This window comes from Triticum aestivum, chromosome 7B (assembly GCF_018294505.1).
Source record: "Triticum aestivum cultivar Chinese Spring chromosome 7B, IWGSC CS RefSeq v2.1, whole genome shotgun sequence".
Lineage (NCBI taxonomy): Eukaryota > Viridiplantae > Streptophyta > Magnoliopsida > Poales > Poaceae > Triticum > Triticum aestivum.
In genome coordinates this window covers 239,091,648-239,112,822 of record NC_057813.1, presented here as the reverse complement: position 1 = coordinate 239,112,822, position 21,175 = coordinate 239,091,648, and the positions used below count along the sequence as shown (strand labels likewise).

The 21,175-nt window shown below is 45.9% G+C and overlaps 2 protein-coding genes across 6 annotated transcripts; one reads left to right on the top strand and one right to left on the bottom strand.

Annotated features, from left to right (window-relative positions):
* The first annotated feature begins 6,964 nt into the window (after positions 1–6,964).
* LOC123157055 (probable protein S-acyltransferase 6) lies at positions 6,965–19,058 on the top strand. Of its 5 annotated transcripts, none has more exons than XM_044575292.1 (6): positions 6,965–7,113; positions 7,266–7,466; positions 8,145–8,175; positions 8,534–8,839; positions 17,906–18,139; positions 18,226–19,058. In XM_044575292.1, the coding sequence occupies exons 2-6, from the start codon at positions 7,420–7,422 to the stop codon at positions 18,793–18,795; spliced, it is 1,188 nt and encodes a 395-aa protein (XP_044431227.1). In that variant the 5' UTR covers positions 6,965–7,113; positions 7,266–7,419; the 3' UTR covers positions 18,796–19,058. The 5 variants fall into 5 exon arrangements, with proteins under 5 accessions (XP_044431227.1, XP_044431226.1, XP_044431225.1 ...); XM_044575291.1 differs by having other exon boundaries at positions 8,145–8,213; XM_044575290.1 differs by having other exon boundaries at positions 8,031–8,213.
* A 606-nt stretch (positions 19,059–19,664) lies between these two features.
* Positions 19,665–21,024, bottom strand: LOC123157056 (spermidine synthase 1; the record flags this gene model as incomplete). The annotated part of the gene is given in 2 exon segments (XM_044575295.1): positions 19,665–20,087; positions 20,191–21,024. Coding segments are annotated over 2 exon segments (975 nt in total). The 3' UTR covers positions 19,665–19,891.
* Between the last annotated feature and the right edge of the window lie 151 nt (positions 21,025–21,175).

Here is a 21,175-nt window from a genome sequence, read left to right as displayed (position 1 = left end):
TTAACTTGTGAGGAGATCAAAATCATGCTTACTCAATATCATAAATAATGAATGAACCTGTACAATAATCAGTTGGGTACCTTCTTTTAGTTTGAGGGGTTCATGATTTGGATAGTGTGTATCGATGATGGTTTAAATCAGTGTCAATTAATTTGGATTGGAGGGAGTATCATGTTTTGTTGTGTCATATCCACTCTATTTGATAAAATGGACGGGCGCGGCAACGCGCGCCATCAATGATCTAGTGTGTGTGTGTGTGTGTGTGTGTATATAGAGAGAGAGAGTGGGGGAGATGAGAAATGATTCACGTTTCAACAGCCTGTGTCTGACTTACAACTCAGGCCCATAAGTACCCAGCACCCACACACTACCAACTGGCCCTCACGCTCGTACACGGCCAACTGGCCAACACACACCTACGCACTAACCCCAAGGTCCACTCGTCAGTCACACGGTATACTCTGGCTAACCGGTGTGACACGTAGGCGAATTAGTCAACGACGAGGAAACTCCTAGACATCCTCCCAGGCGTCAGGGATTCTAGTGGCCGCGACAACAATGGCAACCGTGGCAAGCAGCGTTCACGCAATGACTATTTTGATGAGAGCAAGCGGACAAGGGAAAAATGAGGGTTGGGTTTGTATATGCATTCGGGGATGGTCTTATAGGCGGCCAGGGGTGCTGGCTGGCCGGCACGTGGCCAGGCGCCATGGATGGCCGCCACGGCTGCCTCTCCCTCCCATTGTAATGGGAGGTGGGCTGGGATGCCTTGCACTGTGCAAGAAGGCCCAACTGCATAGTAATAGTTAGGCCTTTTTTCCTTTTTCTTTTTCGGTTTTCTTTTATAGTCTTTGTTTTCTATTTTTCTAAGCTATCAAATGAATTTTTTTCAACATGAAAGTTGTCACATAAATATTAGTCATTATTTTGGATAGGCCCACAAAGTTTCAAGTCAATTCGAAATACATAAATATTTGTTTATTTTGAAATGGTTATTTTTGTTGCTATTGGACCACTTTATTTTTTTACTAGGGATTAATTGACGAGTCAAATGATGTTGGTTTAAACAAGAAAAATGAGCAGGGGAATTTATATAATACTGAAACAATTTAGTTTTACAGTTTGGAGAAATAATAATTTAACTTGCAATTCGAATTTGAATTTGACTTTTATTTTTATCGAGTGGCAATTTGGTTTAGAAAACATGGTGACATGGCATAATTAGGTTGGAGTTACTGTAGCATGATTATAGGGGCGTTACACCGAAGGGCCAACTCGTTGAGATCGAAATGCCAGGGTTTTGGCAGTGACTATGTCAAGTGTATCTCGGCGTGTCCGGTTGGATGTATATCGGTTGGATCGAGACTGACTTTAGGGTTTTGGACATAGGCAAATGTTAGAGTGTGATTGAAGATTTTGGAGCAATATCTCTAAGTAGTTGAGCAGTAAGACCATGATCAAAACCGCATCCCGTTTTAACAGTATTGGTTTCCTATGGAATCAATTTGATCTTGGATCACTAAACCAAAAGTGTAGAGTCTTAAACCTTTTCCAACACATGTTGCATTTTGAGGGGTCCACATCCACATCCCATGTTTGCATAAATTTAACTCTTCCTGGAATGTACTCAAGGAAAACATTATCCCATCAACATAAATGTTGACATGAATTACCAAAACCACCAAGGGAGTGAATGTGCTTTCAACCAGCAACATGACCTGCTTCCTTTGCTCAATTAACAAAAACCGCTAGAAGATATGCCACAATGTTGAAAAGAATAGGCGAAAGAGGGTATCCCTTTCGTGTTTGGAATAGTGAGCAATGTCATTCTTTACATTGTCACCCACGTTTCCCCTATTACAAATGAGTCAATTCATTAATATTATTTTGTTGGGAAGCGTTTCACGCACATACATTGTTGCAAGAATGGCCATTTCACTTTGTCATTGGCTTTTTCTAAATCCACTTTGAAGATAACTCCATAAAGTTTCTTCGAGTGTAGCTTATGGATCATTTCATGTAAGACAACAACCCCCTCCAAGATGTGTCGCCCTGGCATGAACGTTGTCTGCATTGGTTTCATCACTTTGTGAGCGATCGTTGTTGGTATATTTATCATTCTTATGCTTCTTTCCATCACGTTCATCATCTTTCTCCACACCTTTTTCCTGCTTGTTACCATTTTCATTCCCCCCTCATCCTCCTTGTTCGAAAGACTAGGGTGATGTGGTGGCGGTAGGGGAGCACCCTCAACCTCAAAAGTAACAACATAGCATTTTCCTTCAAACTACAAATATGTATACTTTGGGATCTAATTAGCTTTGATAACACCAACAAGAGAGTTAAATATTTTATAGTGTCTAGAAAGGGCATATCAACCTTAAAAATATTGCCAATGAGAGATCCAATGTTGCAGAGCGCCCTGTAGTCATTGCATAGGTTGGGTGGCTACTTCATGCATGGTCATGTGCAATAAACCCATGTCATTTTACTTCATTCCCAAACCAAACATACTGTTATCTTACATGAGGTGTCTCTGATAAGGTGTTAGGTCATCTTCTATGCCGACCTTTAAGAGGCACGTATACATCCGGACCGAGTTGTTTGGACGTAGTTTGCCATCCAACGCGAACCAATATTTGTCCGCAGAGGCGTCCACTATTCTGAAGTCCCACAAACCAGATGCAAACTAGGGGAGGTTTGTGGTTATCTTGACCTCCTCCACATAGGTCTCTGGCACCCCTGCGCCACTTTTCTTCCACTCTGGCCCTGCTCCCCCTTGCTTTACATCCGCACCCTCCTCATCCGACACCACCTTTGTATCTCTTCGGTGGCCTCCCAGGCATTGAGGATGTCCGAAGCCCGCTCCCACGCGCCTCCCCGCCTTGGACTACGTCGTCATCCACCCAGGATTCGTTTGTAGTCAGGTACGCTCCACTTCCCTTTCGACGCCTTCCACGGCAAACACCACGCCTGGCAGGTGTCCAGTCAAATGTCATTGAGATTTTTTTGACCTTGTTGTTATTTCCTAGAGTAAGCACGATGGCGGGGTACTTGGTGATGAAGGATGAGTTGGTGTGTGGTGCGTAGAAGCTCGTATCTATGGACTTTATAGGCATGGGGCAAGGGGGCTCAGAAATTTGGCAAAACATGCATTCTTTGTTTCACGAGCAAAGCACTTCGTGCATACGACATGCACATGATCCGTGAACGCAATGTGAAGTCACTAGCCCAACGGTGGTACACCATCTCCAACTCCGTCATGAAGTTTTGTGGTGCAATTGCATAAATCGAGAGAAGGTGACCACTGGGCTCACAAACCATTGAGATTGTAATGTTTTATTCTTGCTGCTCTGCATGTTGATTAATTCATTGATTCTCTCAATGTTGCAACTTGATAATCATCATGTTGTATAGCCCAGACATGCTGACGTGATGTACCACAGGACCAGGGGCAGGCCATTTACGTTCGTACATTTGATGAAGCTCAAGGGGCATAGTGTGTGGGACAACATGTGCAGATTATGACTCGAGCATCGTTGAATTCGAAAAACTTGTTGAACATCTCGGATGTAATATGTACATTTGGACTTGGAATATGTACATGTTATTTATGGATGAACTGTGCTATTTTCTATAATTATTTTAAATGTTCCAGGCTGCAGGAAAAAAAGAGGGGACGTTTAGGTGAAAGGGTTGGATGGTTGGCTCTTGTATTCGTGTCCACGGACAAGTCTGGACCAGTTCATGGGCAAATAGTGTGTCCTTTTCAAGGCGGTGTTGAAGATGTCCTTATGTACTAGTATGGTTGTATATTCATTGATTCGAGGACTGAGTTATGTACCACCATGTCAAACTCGTCTGTATCGATGTGGCATTGTAAGGGAATCAAAGAGGATGAAGGTGTCATCAGTGCAGAGATGTCACTGCCTGGGTTGGTAGGGAGTGATGCTCAACTTGGAGGTTGGGAGAGAGCGTAAGAGCCTCTCTAGCATGTGTGTTATCCCGCCACCGATCCATATATTTGCAGGTGGGATAGTGTATCCGTCCTTTTTCGGGCCAGAACGGGTCCACCAAATTTGCAGCGACCCATAAACATTATATGGGCGGCCCTCAAACCACCCCCTTTAGCCGTTATATGTACTGGGAGGGGCGACTTAGGGTTCCCGTTTTGCATCTAGATCCATCGTGTTCCTTCCCCTCTATCGATTTCCTCTTCTTTTCCACCATAGTTTTTGCATAGCTTTGGCGAGCACTGTCAGGAGAAGGCCACGGAGGAGGCGTTCGACGATGGGGCCGCCGCCTATCGCCGCCATGCAAGCGCGGCCGGCATAACGTGGAGGCCGAAAGCTCTAGCGGCTACACCGTCAAGCCGTGGCGCCGTGAGTTGGCTCGCAACCGCGATGCCCTCTACCGCAACGGCAGGAGTCATGGGTGGCACCACTTCAAAGAGTTGTACAACACGCTCTGGTCGTCGATGAAGGCTCTCCGTGAGACCGAGGTGGCACGATTCACCGCGAAGGAGGCGCTGGACACCGGCGAGGAGGGCGCCGCCGCACGGCTAGTACGAGCTTGTCTACACCATCTACAAATCTGCCTGTGAGTACCACCTTAGTGTGAAGCCGTGAGCCATCATCGCCCTCCGTCATTTAGGATTTAGTTTGTTTAAATGTGTGTGCGCTGAACTACGATGAGGTCCGGACTATTTAAATGTAGCGGGAACATATTTTATCTTCAAATTTTAAATTTGCAAGTCCATTTGCGATATCTGTTCTGCGTTGGGCATAAAGTGCCTGCAAAATCGATTTAGGGCGAGCTTAAATCGATTTTGTGGGTTGAGATTATAGTGGCTCTGCTAGAGATGCTCTAAAGGCAACCAATTGCTCGAGCATTGCCTGACGGGGGACCGAGGCTTGGCATCACCGTAGGAGTAGGCACCAACAACAGCACAGTCTCGGGAGGACATTTTGGTGGTGGCGTGCAGTCGGAAAGGACGGTGACGAGATCAGTGGGGTCGAAAAGGGCTCGACAGCTAGCGGTGTGGCTGGAGGGGGCTAACGGTGGCAAATCTAGGTGGTTGGAGATGAAAGTTTCCTCCCGCTCAATTTCAAGGAATTTGGAGGAAGAATTTTTTTCGGTTTGACCCAAAAACCTTTTGGGGAATTAAAGAGCACTTGAGGTTGGACTAAATAAATCTAATTCCCAAAACTGTAGGTTTTTGGAACTTATATTTTCTGGATGAGTTAGAGCTAAGCTAAAAGATCTATGGCGAAAAGTTGAGAGGAGTAAAATGTATCTATCGACAAAATTATATTAAAACAATGCTACATGATTACCAAACATGGAATTAATAATAATAATAATACTAATAATAATAATAATAATAATAATAATAATAATAATAATAATAATAATAATAATAAGTTGTAGGACATCACAAACTCGACAACCTTTCCATCCTTGAACAAAACGACCGTGACCCCTAATTTTAGTTCTAATGTTATATCTACATGTAATAAAATAGTTTGGTACTTACATGCTCATTGTCCCCCTCTTTTTTTTGGCAGGTAAGAAAATTGTATTACTCATTGTCTCCTTTGCTTTTTTTTTTGCGGAAAGGATCAAATCTATTATGAAAGTTCATCGAAACTACAAAGTATTTTAAACATAATAAAATTATGTTGAGATTCCGAGACCATCGAATGACCACTACCGCCGCTAAGACAAACTGCCGATGTGTCGCTCTCGCCGTTCCCTTACTGGAACCGGCTTGACCTTCTCAATGACAGCCGAGAAGTCTTGGCCCCTCAACCTTGGCGTATTTGGTTGTACTCCTTCCAAGTGATTTTCTCTTTTTGATTGAATTAATAGTACAAGCTATGCATCGACCAGATGTCAGATGTGTGTGCCCAAGTAGCCAGTAATCAGGGCACTTGTAGCAAGAAAGAGCACTTGGACTAATGTCACTTTTGACTTCACTTTTGACCGCAGGAATTGAATTAAAGTGGGAAAGGTGACGTTATATACTGGTATTTCCTAATGAAAAACAAACTTTTTAGATGAATGAAAAACAAACTCGACTGCAACCAAAAACATTTTTTGGCGATTTGTCAAATTGAAAGACTCGGAAACTATTTTGGCGATTTGTAATAAATTTTCCTAAAAAAGGAATAGTAATGAAAAAAAGAGTCGGAAGCTATTTTGGTGATTTGTCAAATCGAATTGGATTGGGATGCGTGTGCCAATGTTTACCAGAGCTTCCACACTATGCCCTTTTTCATTGAAGATGCAGTGTCTCCAGGAAGGCCAACAAGTTTGCAGCTTTTTTCTAGCTTATCTTCCCTGCTTTTTTCATTCTTCTTTTCTTTTCTTTTCTTTTCAGATAAGTTGTTTTTTGTTTTTTGCACGCTTGCAATCATTATAAAAAAAAGTAAAAATATGGCAACTTACAAATTCATGATCGGTCGTGAAACAAAAGAACCGGTCATAAACTATCAGATAAAAGAGAAAACAAAGACATAACATCAAACGTATTTCTTTTAGATTATTTTTGTTGGTTTAAGATCTTTACCTCCAACTTTGAGCAGCGACATGTTCCTATCAAATGTTTATTTTTAATTCAGTAAAATCGAAGTCGCTCACATATACGTATATAGACTTTTCTATAAACACATACTCCCTCCGTCACAAAATAAGTGTCTTGTCCTTAGTACACCTTTGCACTAAAGTTAGTACAAAGTTGAGACACTTATTTTGGGACGGAGGAGGTATCATACATATTTCTATAAGCATAGAGATTTTGCTGGCACATTATCTTGACAAAGCTACTACAAGCGCTTTGTAGTCAACGGAAACATCTCCTCTCACTAAACAAACCTCGCCCAACAATGAGCAGTGGCTATTTGTAAGATTAAAACAATGCTAGGGTGTTAGTTTGTAAAAGAGATACTACTACAGTCTACAGTCTCTTCGGACTGAAACTTTTCCACTCTTCTTCTCAGCGAGCAAGCACTCGCCTTCTTGGGATCCCAAGGTGACATCACCACGCGCCCCATCCTCTCGCCCCCCTTGATTCCCGGGAAGCTTCCCGTCGCCGTCGACCCTCCTTCCCAGGTGCGGACTCGCCGTCTCCCGCTGTTTCGTTTGATCCGGGCATCTCCCCTTCTCGTGCTGGGATCCGTGAGAACCGCCTGCTTGTTCTTGCAACCGGTGTAGCTTTCATTTCGCTTGATTTCTGAAGTTGCGACTTGTCGGCCTTGGATTAGGGTTTCTCAAGATTCTGGGGCTGGCGGGTGCTACGGCCAGCGGTCGTGCTTTGGTGAACGGAACAGGGAGCGTCTGGGTTGAGGTGGATGGAGGGGAGGATGCAGGGGAAGGTGCAGCAGCTGTCCGACTCCAACCGTCGGATCATGGAGGCCGATGAGGCGCCGCCGCGGCGCGTGTACCAGGCGTGGAAAGGGAGCAATGTGAGGATTTCTTGCCCGTTATTCTGGGTTTGTGATTGTGCAGTAGTACTAACTAGTGGGGCAGGAAATCAGGAATTGCATCGTGTTCTCTTTTTCTTAGCTATTCTAAAAGATGGGGCCATGAGTGGTTGGAGCCGTAATGGCGTCTGAGCACCTGCTCTGATGTACGGGAATTGTGGATTTTAGGTTTGAACCATATTATTTTAGGACTTTGGGTTGATTTATAGTGTGTGATTCAGTATTGTGGTGGCTGTTTGTTTCTTAGCTGTACATTTCATGAGCCCTCTCATTTCGTAAAACAAACTCATATTGCTTTTATCTCAATGCACCGACAGTTTTTTATCTAAAAAAAGTACCGACAGTTTTGTTTCCTTCAACTGTTCAACATACTCTGGAGTTTATCCACATCTGTACAACTTCACTGTGATTAGAAATGCACTGGACCGGCTTAATAATGGAAAAGGACTTTACGTAACTTCATTGTTTTATACTCTTCAGTTTTAAATTCAATAGCATTTATGGTACTATCTTCGTCTTAAGGGCCTTCTTTATATGTCCCTGCAGATATTTTTTCTTGGAGGGAGACTTATTTTTGGGCCTGATGTGAGGTCCCTCATAGCCACAGTATGTTTAATTGTCATCCCAGTGATCATCTTTGCTGCCGTTGTTTCTCCGCAGCTTGCCCATGGGTACCAAAATCAAATTGGAGGTTGGGTGGCATCTGTATCTATCATATTTACAGCATATGTAAGTTAACGAGATGTGCATCCAGTTAGCTGTGTGCACATTCATGCCTTTTTCTATTCTGTTTTGGAAATTTCGTAGCCATCCCTTGGGCCTTGCAAATGCGTCATATGGATCATCAATACCTTATCTCACAAATCTGTTTTAAGAACTGAAATTCTTTGCATTGGCTTCTACCATGTCAAGTTATGCCACAGTTCCTTAGCAGAGAATGTTGGTAGCCATTGTGTTTTTATGTATTGAACCAGAGGTGATGTCGTGTCCGCAATTTTGTAACTGTAGCTTGACAAGATTACTAATCAATTATTGTTTCTGTTATGCAGATTCTCATTCTTCTGCTTCTCACGTCTGGACGTGATCCTGGAATTGTTCCGCGTAATTCTCATCCTCCGGAACCAGAAGACATTGGTGAATCCTCCAACTTATCAGATTGGCCAGGTGGTCAACATGGCTCAGCTGGTTTACCACTCACCAAGGATGTTCTTGTCAATGGTGTTTTAGTTAAGGTCAAATATTGCCATACATGTATGCTTTATCGTCCACCAAGGTGCTCCCATTGCTCAATCTGCAATAACTGTGTCGAACGTTTTGATCACCACTGTCCTTGGGTAGGGCAGTGTATTGGAAAGGTATGCATTATTTTTGTGTTAGCAAGATCATCAATCACATAAGGATTTCTATTAGAAAAGAACATGAGTAATTACTTTCTGTTGAGGGTTTTACTTCTGTATAAGATTTTCTGGATTGCTGAGGCAGCAGTAGTCATGCTAAGTCTAAATTATGTTAAAGAAATTGGACAAAAAGAAGAATGGGGACACGTGTAATTAAATATATGTTTTCTCTTAATGTTGAAGGGGACATATATGCACCATAATAAATAATTACCATACATTTTACTCATTATGTGATGTAGGGTGGAACCCTATAGCGTCGATCTTTCACGTTTGGAGTGGATCCTACGGGGAATCACGAAGAACACGCGGAAGCACAAAGGGAACACACGGGGAAAACGAGAGAGAGAATCACTAAACCGACAAGGAATCAATCACACAAGTGCTAGATCATCACACACATAAGGTAACACAAGGTTCAAGATCAACAAAGGTAAGGATACAAAGGAACCGTTCTTCTCCGCGAGGAGGCCTTGATGTTCTTCCCTAGAAGGGGTCTTGAATCCGCTTGGGGGATCTTCTCCGAAGAGGTCGTGAACTCCGAGGAGAAGTATCCAAGTGGATGAGCAAAGGCTCGCACACAAATATGAGCTAATCCAATGCTAAATCTAATTAGGAGGTGGGGGAGACCTATTTATAGTCGTAGTGCAAATGGAGGTCAAAGCGAAGGGATACAAGGGCTCCAGCCGGTTTAGTCACTCAGGGGTCGGACATCCGGAAGGCGTCGGACGTCCGGAGGCTCAGGACGGTCCGGACGTCCGGAAGGCGTCGGTCGTCCGTAGATTCGGCTCTGGATGGCGTTGGTCGGACGTCCGGAAGGCGTCGGTCGTCCGTGGATTCTGCTCTGGTTGGCATTGTACAGCGGCCGGACGTCCGGAGGGCGTCGGTCGTCCGTAGATTTGGCCCTGGTTGGCATTGTACAGCGGCCGGACGTCCGGAGGGTGTCGGTCGTCCGTGCCCTAGGACTCGTCGGATGTCCGGACTTGGTCGGTCGTCGGGACGCCTGTAGCTTCAGCAGCCTTTCTTCTTCTTCTTCAACATGCTTGGGGTCCTCGCCGTCTTGGCTCTTGCAAGTGGTTGTTCCTTGGCTCATCTCCAGGTGCCTGATTACACATAGAGTTTCCGAATGAGGTAGTAGCCATGTCTCGTGAGTAGAAAGAGGAAGTTCAGAGAGGAGCGAGTTCACCTTATCTTCGATAGCCTTGGCTCTAGCTCTTGTCATGGGTCCAAGAGGTGTTGAGGAAGATGTAGACACGTCCATGGGGATGAGCGAGGGATGCTCCGCATCATCTCCCCCCCCCCCTTGGGAAGGATCCGACCTCGGATCAAGATCTTCATCACCATGGAAAGGCGAGAGGTCCTTGACGTTGAAGATGTCGCTCACGTTGTACTTGTCTCGTGGGAGTTCAATCTTGTAGGCGTTGTCGTTGTAGCGTGCTAGCACCTTGAATGGTCCATCGGCTCTAGGGAGAAGCTTGGACTTGCGTTCGTTGGGGAAGCGTTCCTTGCGAAGGTGTAGCCACACTAGATCACCAATGTTGAAGACCATGGGTTGCTTGTTGACGTTGAGCTTGGTCGCTAGTCGTTGTACTTGTCGCTCGATGGTGTGTCTTGTATCTTCATGCATCTTCTTGATGTAGCTTGCACGAGCACTTGTGTCGTTGGTTCTCTCTTGTAGAGGAAGTGGTAGAATGTCCAATGGGGACAATGGGTTGAAGCCGTAGACGACCTCGAAGGGGGACTTGCCGGTCGTCGAATGTCTTGCACGGTTGTAGGCGTACTCGGCGATGGGTAGACACGCCTCCCACTCCTTGATGTTCTTCTTGATCAACACGCGAAGTAGAGTGGATAGTGTCCGGTTCGTCACCTCCGTTTGGCCGTCGGTTTGAGGATGGTATGCGGATGAGAACAGGAGCTTGATTCCGAGCTTGGCGCATAGAGTCTTCCAAAAGTAACTCAAGAACTTGACGTCGCGGTCGGAGACGATTGTCTTTGGTACTCCATGGAGGCGCAAGATTTCCCTACAAAAGAGATTTGCAACATGTGAAGCATCGTCTATCTTGTTGCAAGGAATGAAATGTGCCATCTTAGAAAATCGGTCCACAACAACAAACACGGAATCCTTTCCATTTTGAGTTCTAGGCAAACCAAGTACAAAGTCCATGCTAATGTCTTCCCAAGGTTGATAAGGAATAGGAAGAGGCATGTAAAGACCATGAGATTGAGCTTTAGACTTAGCTTTGCGACATGTAGAGCATCGGGTGGTGAAGCGTGAGACGTCTCGAAACATCTTGGGCCAAAAGTAGTTTTTGGAGAGCGTGGCGAATGTCTTATCTCGTCCAAAGTGTCCCATGAGTCCGCCTCCATGAGCCTCTTGCAAAAGTAACAAACGAAGGGAAGACTCGGGAATGCAAAGTTTGTTAGCTTTCATAAGATAAGCATCCTTAATATAGTATTATTCCCAAGAAGTATGCGTCAAACACTTAGCATAAGGAATAGCAAAAGATGGATCATTAGCATACAAGTCTTTGATGTGCTCAAAACCAATAACATTCAACTCAAGTTTAGTGACAAGTGTACATATGCGTGAAAGCGCGTCGGCAACTACATTTTCCTTACCCTTAATGTACTTGATCACATATGGGAAAGATTCAATAAATTCACTCCATTTGGCATGACGTTTGTTCAACTTAGTTTGACCTTTTAAGTACTTGAGCGTTTCATGATCGGTATGGATGACAAACTCATGAGGTCTAAGATAATGTTCCCAAACATGTAGGACACGCACTAAAGCATACAATTCTTTGTCATAGATGGGATAGTTAAGTTGAGCACCGGAGAGTTTTTCATTAAAATATGCAATTACACGTTTTTCTTGCATCAAAACTCCGCCAATTCCGGTACCACTTGCATCACAATGAACCTCAAAAGTTTTGTCAAAGTTGGGCAAAGCAAGAATCGGAGCATGAGTAAGCAAAGACTTGAGCTCATCAAAAGCGGTTGATTGCAAAGTTCCCCAAACAAAAGGAGCGTTTTTCTTACTCAAAGCATGCAAAGGAGCGGCTATTGTGCTAAAATCTTTCACAAAGCGGCGATAAAAACCTGCAAGACCAAGAAAACTACGCACTTGTTGCAAATTGGTGGGTTGGGGGCAAGTTTTAATTGCTTCAATTTTAGTTTCATCAACATGGACACCCTTGGAGGAAACAACGAAACCCAAGAAAACCACTTTGTCAACACCAAATGTGCACTTTTTCATGTTAGCATAAAGACTTTCCTTGCGAAGCGTTTGCAAAACAAGCTTAACATGATCAAGATGCTCTTTCATGGTTTTGCTAAACACAAGAATATCATCGAAGTAAACCACAACAAAGACTCCAATGTAAGGTCGAAGTACATGATGCATGAGACGCACAAAAGTGTCGGGAGCCTCCGATAAACCCATAGGCATGACTAACCATTCATATAAGCCAAATTTTGTTTTGAAAGCCGTTTTCCATTCGTCACCCTCGTGAATGCGTATTTGATAATAGCCACTCTTAAGATCAATTTTTGAGAAAAAGTTGGCTCCACTAAGTTCATCAAGCATATCATCTAAGCGAGGAATGGGATGCCTATAGCGAACGGTGATAGCATTTATAGGTCTACAATCGGAACACAAGCGGAAACTTCCATCGGGCTTAGGCACAAGTATGACGGGAATGGCACAAGGGCTTAAGCTTTCACGTACATGACCGTTGTCGATTAGTTGTTGTACTTGCCGTTGAATCTCCTTGGTTTCTTCGGGATTGACACGGTATGGAGCTTTGTTTGGAAGTGGCGCTCCGGGGATGAGGTCGATTCGATGCTCAATGCCTCGAAGAGGAGGTAGACCCGGAGGTAGCTCATCGGGGAAAACATCTTGAAATTCCTGCAAAAGAGATTGAAACACCAAAGGTAGCTCGTGAATGGTGTTAGTTTTTGTTTCTCCATCCTTGCACACAAGGACAAAGTGCCTCACACTCGATGGGTTCTCACACACTTCTCTCATCTCACTTTTTGTGGCAAATAGTATGAGGTTTTTCTCTCTAGGCGAAGAGGCGCTCAAGTTTGGCTTGTGGCTCTCACTCACTTTTTGGTGGATCACTTTCTCACTCTTCTCTCTATGGTGGGTGGCTTGCTTGTCGGCTATCACTTGACTAGGAGACATGGGTCGTAGCACATATTCCTTTCCTTTTATCTTGAAGCTATAGTGGTTGGTACGCCCGTTGTGGAAGACACCACAGTCGAATTGCCATGGTCGACCAAGAAGGAGGTGGCAAACGGTCATTGGGACCACATCACACTCCAAAGTGTCCTCATATGCACCAATTTTGAAGGATACTTGGACCGTATGCTCAACTCGTATAGTGCCGGAGTCACTTAGCCATTGAACCTTGTAGGGGTGCGGGTGCTTCTTCTTGACCAATTGAAGCTTGGAGCATAGTTCTTCACTTGCCAAGTTGTGGCAACTACCTCCATCGATGATGACCTTGACGGATCGTCCATTGATGCCGGCCTTTGTGTGGAAGATGTGGCATCGTTGGTCTTCTTCTTGTTGATGTTGAAGAGTCAAGACCTTGGAGACAACGAGAGCGGGGCTCGTATCTTCATCACAAAAGACTTGATCATCTTCATCCTCATTCACTCGCCTATGCATGGCTACTTGCTCAATAGCTTTCATTTCATCTTCACTCATTGAGTCGTAGGTGCCATCGTCGTTGAGGATCATGGTGCGCTTGTTTGTGCATTCATAGGACTTGTGGCCTCGGCCTCCGCAAGTGAAACACTTGAAGGAGCTTGTCTTGACGGTCTCATCGGTCGGAGTAGATGACGAAGCACGCGGCTTGAAGTTGCTTGTAGTAGGAGGAAGACGACTTGAACTTGTGGAAGTTTTCTTGTAACTTGACTTGTCGTCGTTGCTTGGAGAAGGCTTGGTTGATGTCGAAGTTGGAGTAGTTGTTGAAGCTTGGTTGTTGGAGAAGCCGTATGTCTTGGAGGAGTACTTGGCGTACTTGAAGTCATCTTGCACTTGGCGTTCCGCCTTTGTAGCTTGATGCACGAGCTCAATGAGGTTGGAGTAGGGTTGGAAGTCGGCGATCTTCTTGATGGGATGATTGAGTCCATTCAAGAATCGTGCCATTGTTTGCTCATCATCCTCCGTGACATTGGCTCGAATCATAGCAATCTCCATTTCCTTGTAGTATTCTTCAACACTCTTTGTTCCTTGCTTGAGGAGTTATAGCTTCTTGAAGAGATCACGGTTGTAGTAGGTTGGCACAAAACGTGCTCGCATGACATCCTTCATTTGAGCCCAAGTGGTGATTGGAGGTTCACCTCTTGCTTGTCGGCGCTCAAGGACTTGTTCCCACCATATGAGCACATAGTCTTGGAACTCAAGTGATGCCATAGCGATCTTCTTCTCTTCCTCATAGTTGTGCAAACGAAAGATCTTGTCGACCTTCAATGCCCATGAAAGGTACTCTTCGGGGTCATTGCTTCCATTGAACTTGGGCATTGTGAATTTGAGCTTTCCATAGCGTTGCTCTTCATTGTGTTGTTGGCGATGGTGATGATGACGCCCTTGACGTGGAGGGTAATCATCCTCATGTTGCTCTTGGCGTGGAGGAAGTCCATGATCAACTTGCTCTTGTTGACCTTGAGGTTGAGGTTGAGCTTGAGGAGCTTGTGAGGTAGCTTGACGTTGGACACGCGGATGGTAGTTCCTCTCTTGGATTTCTTCTCGAAGGGCTTCCTCTTGATTGCACCGTTCGCGATTGCGGTTGGCGATAGCTCGACTTGATGCTTGAAGGGCACGTTTCGCCTCGCGAGCTTGTGCTTCTCGTTGTTGTTGTTGGAGACGTTGAGCCTCGGCGTCTTGTTGCTCTTGGTGTAGACGCGCTCGTTCTTGTTCTTCTTGGCGATGAAGACGTTGTCGTTCTTGAGCTTGAGCAAACGCTACTTGGTTTGATTGGGGACGAGGTACTTGCTCATCGTCTTGCTCTTGTGAATGCTTGACATGTAGCGGGTTGCGAGATGCATGACGGTCTTGACGCGCGGCTCGTCGAAGAGTGTTCGATGACGGTGTACTTGAGCCGGAGAAGGAGTCGTCGGAGTGTCGGCTTGAGTGGCTCCGTCTTGAGTATGAGGATGTAGAAGGAGGCCGGTTCACCAACAAGGCGCGGATCTCGTCCATTCTTGCATCGTTCTCTTGCTTGTGCGCGTCGAGCTTGTTGTCGAAGTAGTCTCTTGTACGTTGCTCGGAGAGTCGTAAGTCGGTGGCGAGGTTGTCGATGCGGTCGTTCATTGCTTGTTGCTCTTGATGCAATGCTCGTTGTGCACCAAAGAGGTGGCTCTTGGTGATGTATGATGACATGTCGTCGTCTTGCTCGATGAAGAGTGGGTTGGTAGAAGTACTTGGCCTATCCATCATTTCAAGCAAAATGTGAGTGGTAGAAGGAGAAGAACTAATACCAATGTACCTTTGACCGATGTTGAAGATGAATCAAGTTCACTCAAATGCGGACAATGAAATAGCACTATTGGTACCAATTCTTGTCGGTTCTCACACCTACACAAGTAAAAGCTTATGGTGGAGCTTGGTTAGGATGGTGGCATAAATTTGATGCAATAGTAAGTGAGCTTCAATAATGTTGGAAACGGTTCACAAATTTGCAAATGCAACAAGTAGACCAAGCAAGTAATAATACACGGAAACACACACGCAAATAGATAAGTGGGATTGTGCAAACCAAAAGTGAGCCAAAATGTGGAATCCTCGAAAATGCTCTTGTTGCACAATACTAGAGAGACGCTAGCACGATTGCACAATAGGCGGATACGAACTTGTGCACAACCTACTAGGCAAAAATGCAATGATCTCTATCCCAAGTATACTATATGTATGGTATTTCGGTGCTATAATCCAAGATGATCTTATATGACAATCTTAATGGTGGATGATGCTATGGTTCTTGCTCATAAGCTCTTTGCTTATCTTTCTTCTTTGCTTAAAAGCTTGGGTGGCTCTTTCACTTTTGAGCTCTTTTCTCATGCAAAACTTCACGAACCAAGATAGCAATTGTGTATGCTATGACAACTTTGTGACACACAAGTGGATCTCAAGATATGCACCACGATGGTATGGTATGTATGCTATGTAGTATGATCACTAATGTGCACAAGTCACGTTGCCGGCAATACTCAATGGCTAGTCTCGATGGGTAAGTTACGCAAAATGAGGCAATGTGGGTTATCAACGCAAATGCAAGGTATGACAAAGATGTCGTCGAAGTTACCGTCCTTGGCGATGATGATACCCTTGCGAAGATGAGCCGTGGTGGTGATGAAGTCGAACCGTACCTAGATAGCCGAAACACAAAAGGATACGGGAGCCACAACTCAAAATCTCAAGGACCAAAATGTGTCAAAATCGTCATAGGAGGTATTGGGGAAGATTTTGGTGTATGTGGGTTTGGAAGATGTGGTGGAATGTGGGGTTGTGGTGGTGGTAGAACTGACAAAGTTCAGTTTCGTCAGGGTTTTACGGACGTCCGGGCTTTTACGGTCGTCCGGTCTTCGTCGGACGTCCGACGTTTTCCGGTCGTCCGGAACCTGGGCGAAAATCGGGCTCGGGAAGAACTGCGAGATTTCCGGGGAAGAAGAAGATGGTGAGGTCGAAATCGAGCGATTTGGTGGATGGAAAAGGGTGGGGAGGGTGGGGGAAGCTAGATCCACACGTAGCAACACAAATCCATGGACCAAATCCAACAAAATTTCATCACACCAACAAATCACAAAAAAAAATTGGGGCTATTTTTTGGTGGGGATTTTCGGATTTAGGACGAAAAAACAAAAATCAAGCTAGAAAACACGGGGTAGGGGCTCCAAAAACGTGATCAACGTGGCTCATGATATCAAGATGATGTAGGGTGGAACCCTATAGCGTCGATCTTTCACGTTTGGAGTGGATCCTACGGGGAATCACGAAGAACACGCGGAAGCACAAAGGGAACACACGGGGAAAACGAGAGAGAGAATCACTAAACCGACAAGGAATCAATCACACAAGTGCTAGATCATCACACACATAAGGTAACACAAGGTTCAAGATCAACAAAGGTAAGGATACAAAGGAACCGTTCTTCTCCGCGAGGAGGCCTTGATGTTCTTCCCTAGAAGGGGTCTTGAATCCGCTTGGGGGATCTTCTCCGAAGAGGTCGTGAACTCCGAGAAGTATCCAAGTGGATGAGCAAAGGCTCTCACACAAATATGAGCTAATCCAATGCTAAATCTAATTAGGAGGTGGGGGAGACCTATTTATAGTCGTAGTGCAAATGGAGGTCAAAGCGAAGGGATACAAGGGCTCCAGCCCGCGGGTTTAGTCACTCAGGGGTCGGACATCCGGAAGGCGTCGGACGTCCGGAGGCTCAGGACGGTCCGGACGTCCGGAAGGCGTCGGTCGTCCGTAGATTCGGCTCTGGATGTTGTTGGTCGGACGTCCGGAAGGCGTCGGTCGTCCGTGGATTCTGCTCTGGTTGGCATTGTACAGCGGCCGGACGTCCGGAGGGCGTCGGTCGTCCGTAGATTTGGCCCTGGTTGGCATTGTACAGCGGCCGGACGTCCGGAGGGTGTCGGTCGTCCGTGCCCTGGGACTCGTCGGACGTCCGGACTTGGTCGGTCGTCCGACGCCTGTAGCTTCAGCAGCCTTTCTTCTTCTTCTTCAACATGCTTGGGGTCCTCGCCGTCTTGGCTCTTGCAAGTGGTTGTTCCTTGGCTCATCTCCAGGTGCCTGATTACACATAGAGTTTCCGAATGAGGTAGCAGCCATGTCTCGTGAGTAGAAAGAGGAAGTTCAGAGAGGAGCGAATTCACCTTATCTTCGATAGCCTTGGCTCTAGCTCTTGTCATGGGTCCAAGAGGTGTTGAGGAAGATGTAGACACGTCCATGGGGATGAGCGAGGGATGCTCCGCATCATTATGCCTTTGGATTTTCCTTTCCTGCAGAGAAACTACCGCTTCTTCCTTATGTTTGTATCTTCAGCAACTGTGCTATGCATATACGTGTTCACATTCTGCTGGGTCAACATCAGGAAAATAATGGACACCCATGAGTGCACATTTGGTAGAGCTATCTTGAAGTCGCCCATCTCTGCCATTCTCATGTTATACACATTTGTTGCTGTGTGGTTTGTCGGAGGATTGACCTCATTCCACCTCTACTTGATTTCCACCAATCAGGTCAGGTTTTTGTCCAGTAGATGTAGTAACAGTTGGTTCTCTTTGCAGTTTATGTGCAATGCTAATTCCAGGAATAATTATTGCAGACTACTTATGAGAAGTTCCGGTACCGCTACGATAGAAGAAGCAATCCTTACAACCGTGGGCTGGTCCAAAATTTCATCGAGATCCTATGCTCAAGGATTCCCAGCTCCAGAAACAATTTCAGGGCTAAAGCTAACGAGGATTCTGCAGCCTTCGCCTCAACGCTTAGCATGGGGCGGGTCCTAAGCCCGCCGAAGATGAGCGTGGACCTTGAGATGGGTACGAAAAGGCAAGCTGTGGGTGCAGAAGACATGGAGGACTTACACAGCCAGATTGGCAGTTCTATGGGGCTTGAGCGATGCGGCACAGAACCCCCGCATTTTGTCAGCCGAAAGGGTTGCTCTGAAATTGCATCTGACATTGAGACGTTTGCAGAAGAGTTTGGCATGGACAACAAGTTCACTGAGAGGAAAAAGATTGAGCGCCATACAAATGATAATCCTTACGGCACTTACCTCACAAACCCCACCTTAACCTTGGGTCGATCTCTATCCCTAGCTCGGAGCGGCATAGCTCAGAAAGAAGATGAAAAAGTAGGACGAATGGTAGAACAGATTCGCCTTTTTGGCTGAATTTAGATGTTATTTGTAGATCAACTGAGCATGATGAACACGGATTGATGGACCGGATGGTTTCACTGGATCCATCTTGGTTTAGAATGTGTTGTACTGCTAGTGATATGGACTGTACCTGTTAGTTCATATGTTGTAGGTTGCGTACGTTTGTGTGTGCCACAGTTATCGCTATTTACTTAAGTTGTACTGTAGCTTGTTCTACCTCTGTTGAACTGCAAAAACGTCTTATATTATGAACGGAGAAAGTAACAATTAACCTGCCTAGTGGATTCATCAAATATTGAATGCTCGCTGAGAGTACAAAATGTCATTTCAGGTTGTTCATGATATGTTAGGAAATGCTTCACCCCACCCACCCCAACCCCAACAACCATGTACTCCTATAGCACTCTTATTTATGTTTTTTGATGTAACAGTAGTTGGGGATATCTTATTAAGACATCACACAAGCATATATAATTAACAAAGTCTTCCTCTGATACAGAAATCCAACCGTGTTGTGTCCACAAGGCAGGGTCTTATTCCAAAAATGTAACCAATATAGCACTCTTATTTATGTTTTTTGATGTAACAGTAGTTGGGGATATCTTATTAAGACATCACACAAGCATATATAATTAACAAGTCTTCCTCTGATACAAAAATCCAACCGTGTTGTGTCCACAAGGCAGGGTCTTATTCCAAAAATGTAACCAATTTAATCCAACCGTGTTCTGTCCACAAGGCAGGGTCTTATTCCAAAAATCCGAACGAACTGCCATGACAGGAACTGTCACCCCTGCCCCCCTAAACGCAGTAAAAACATGTCTTACATTTTGATACAGAGGAAGCATAAGATAAGAAAGGAAAACTGCAGGGCAAAAGACTAAATTCAGAAGGTTCTCATACCACCAGGTAGCCAGGAAATACAAGCTGAGACATACAGCAGACAGAATCACAGGTACCAATAATTTCCATGTGGGCTTATTGCAAGTTAATAAAAAAGGGGGCTTTTCCTCTGTCTACGCTAAGACAGATTTCTCCCAGTGTTGAAATTGAAACCAAACCAGCTCTTCTAGTTGGCCTTGGTTTCAGTGACCATCTTCATAAGAATCTAGTTAGCCTTGGCCTCAATGACCCTCCTCGCAAATGATGGCAAACAAAACGATGCGGTGTGGAACTCGGAATTGTAGAACTTGAGCGGCCCCTTTGATTTTGTGGAGTATTCGTCCTCCTCGATGCTGAAGACGGGATGCTGGAAATCAACACTAGGTCCCTCCGTGGAGCAGAGCATGAAACCTATCACTCCGCTGCAACAACAACCAAGAATCATAAGCTGAATCATAAACTCGGTGGCTAAAGAAAGGAAAACCGACTTCGGTCACATAGACAGGAAGGATCAGTTGTGCGTACCTTGGGTATGTGGGCACCGTAGTCCATGCGTAGTTCACCGAGCCTTTGAAAACCTGGCGACAGTTGGTGACAATGTCCTCTATGATGTGCATGTGCAGCCATATGCTCTCCGCCTGGGTGCAGACGACCCCGCCCGGACGCAGAGCCCTGGAGACGGACTCGAAGAACGGCTTCTCGAACAGCTCCTGGGCAGGGCCTACTGGGTCGGAGGAATCGACGATCACTGCATCATAGGTGCCCTCTGGAGCATTCTTCAGGAAGGCGACGCCGTCGCCGATGTGCAGGGACACGCGAGGGTCCTCGAACCCGAGGGCCAGGTGAGGGAAGAACTGCTTCGACACATCGACCACCATCTTGTCGATCTCGCAGATGTCGATCTGCTCCACCGAGGAGTGCCGCGAGACCTCGCGCAGAACGCCGCCGTCTCCGCCCCCGATGACCAGGACCTTCTTGGGGTCTTTGATTGAGCAGAGAGGGAGGTGGGTGATCATCTCCTGGTAGGCGCACTCATCCCTCTCGGTCACCTGGATCACCCCATCCAGGACGAGCACCTTCCCGTAGGTGGAGGACTGGAAAACCAGCACGTCTTGGTAGTCCGACTTGCCTTGGAACAGGACCTTCTCCACCTTGAGCGAGTGCGCCTCGCCGGGCCACATGGGGCTGATCTCGGAGAACCATCCGGGGATGACGGCGGAGACCCCCGCCTGCTCCCCGGCTCCGTCCGCCGCCGCAGCGCCCTCGTTCTCCCGCGCCCTCTTCGCCGCCGTCTCGGCCTCCATCCCAAAAGCCTAGAGCGCGACGACGGCGAGACGAGCTCGGCGGCTTGGGTGGATTTCGTCGTCGGCGGCGGCGGCTAGGTGTAAGCTGGGGAGGGATGTCAGCCGCGGCCTTGAGGTTTTATTCCTTGGGGATGTGTGGGCGGCGGCTTTAGGGTTCTCGATTTTGCCTTCCGCGTGAAAAGCATCCGGCTGATATTCCGGGGGCG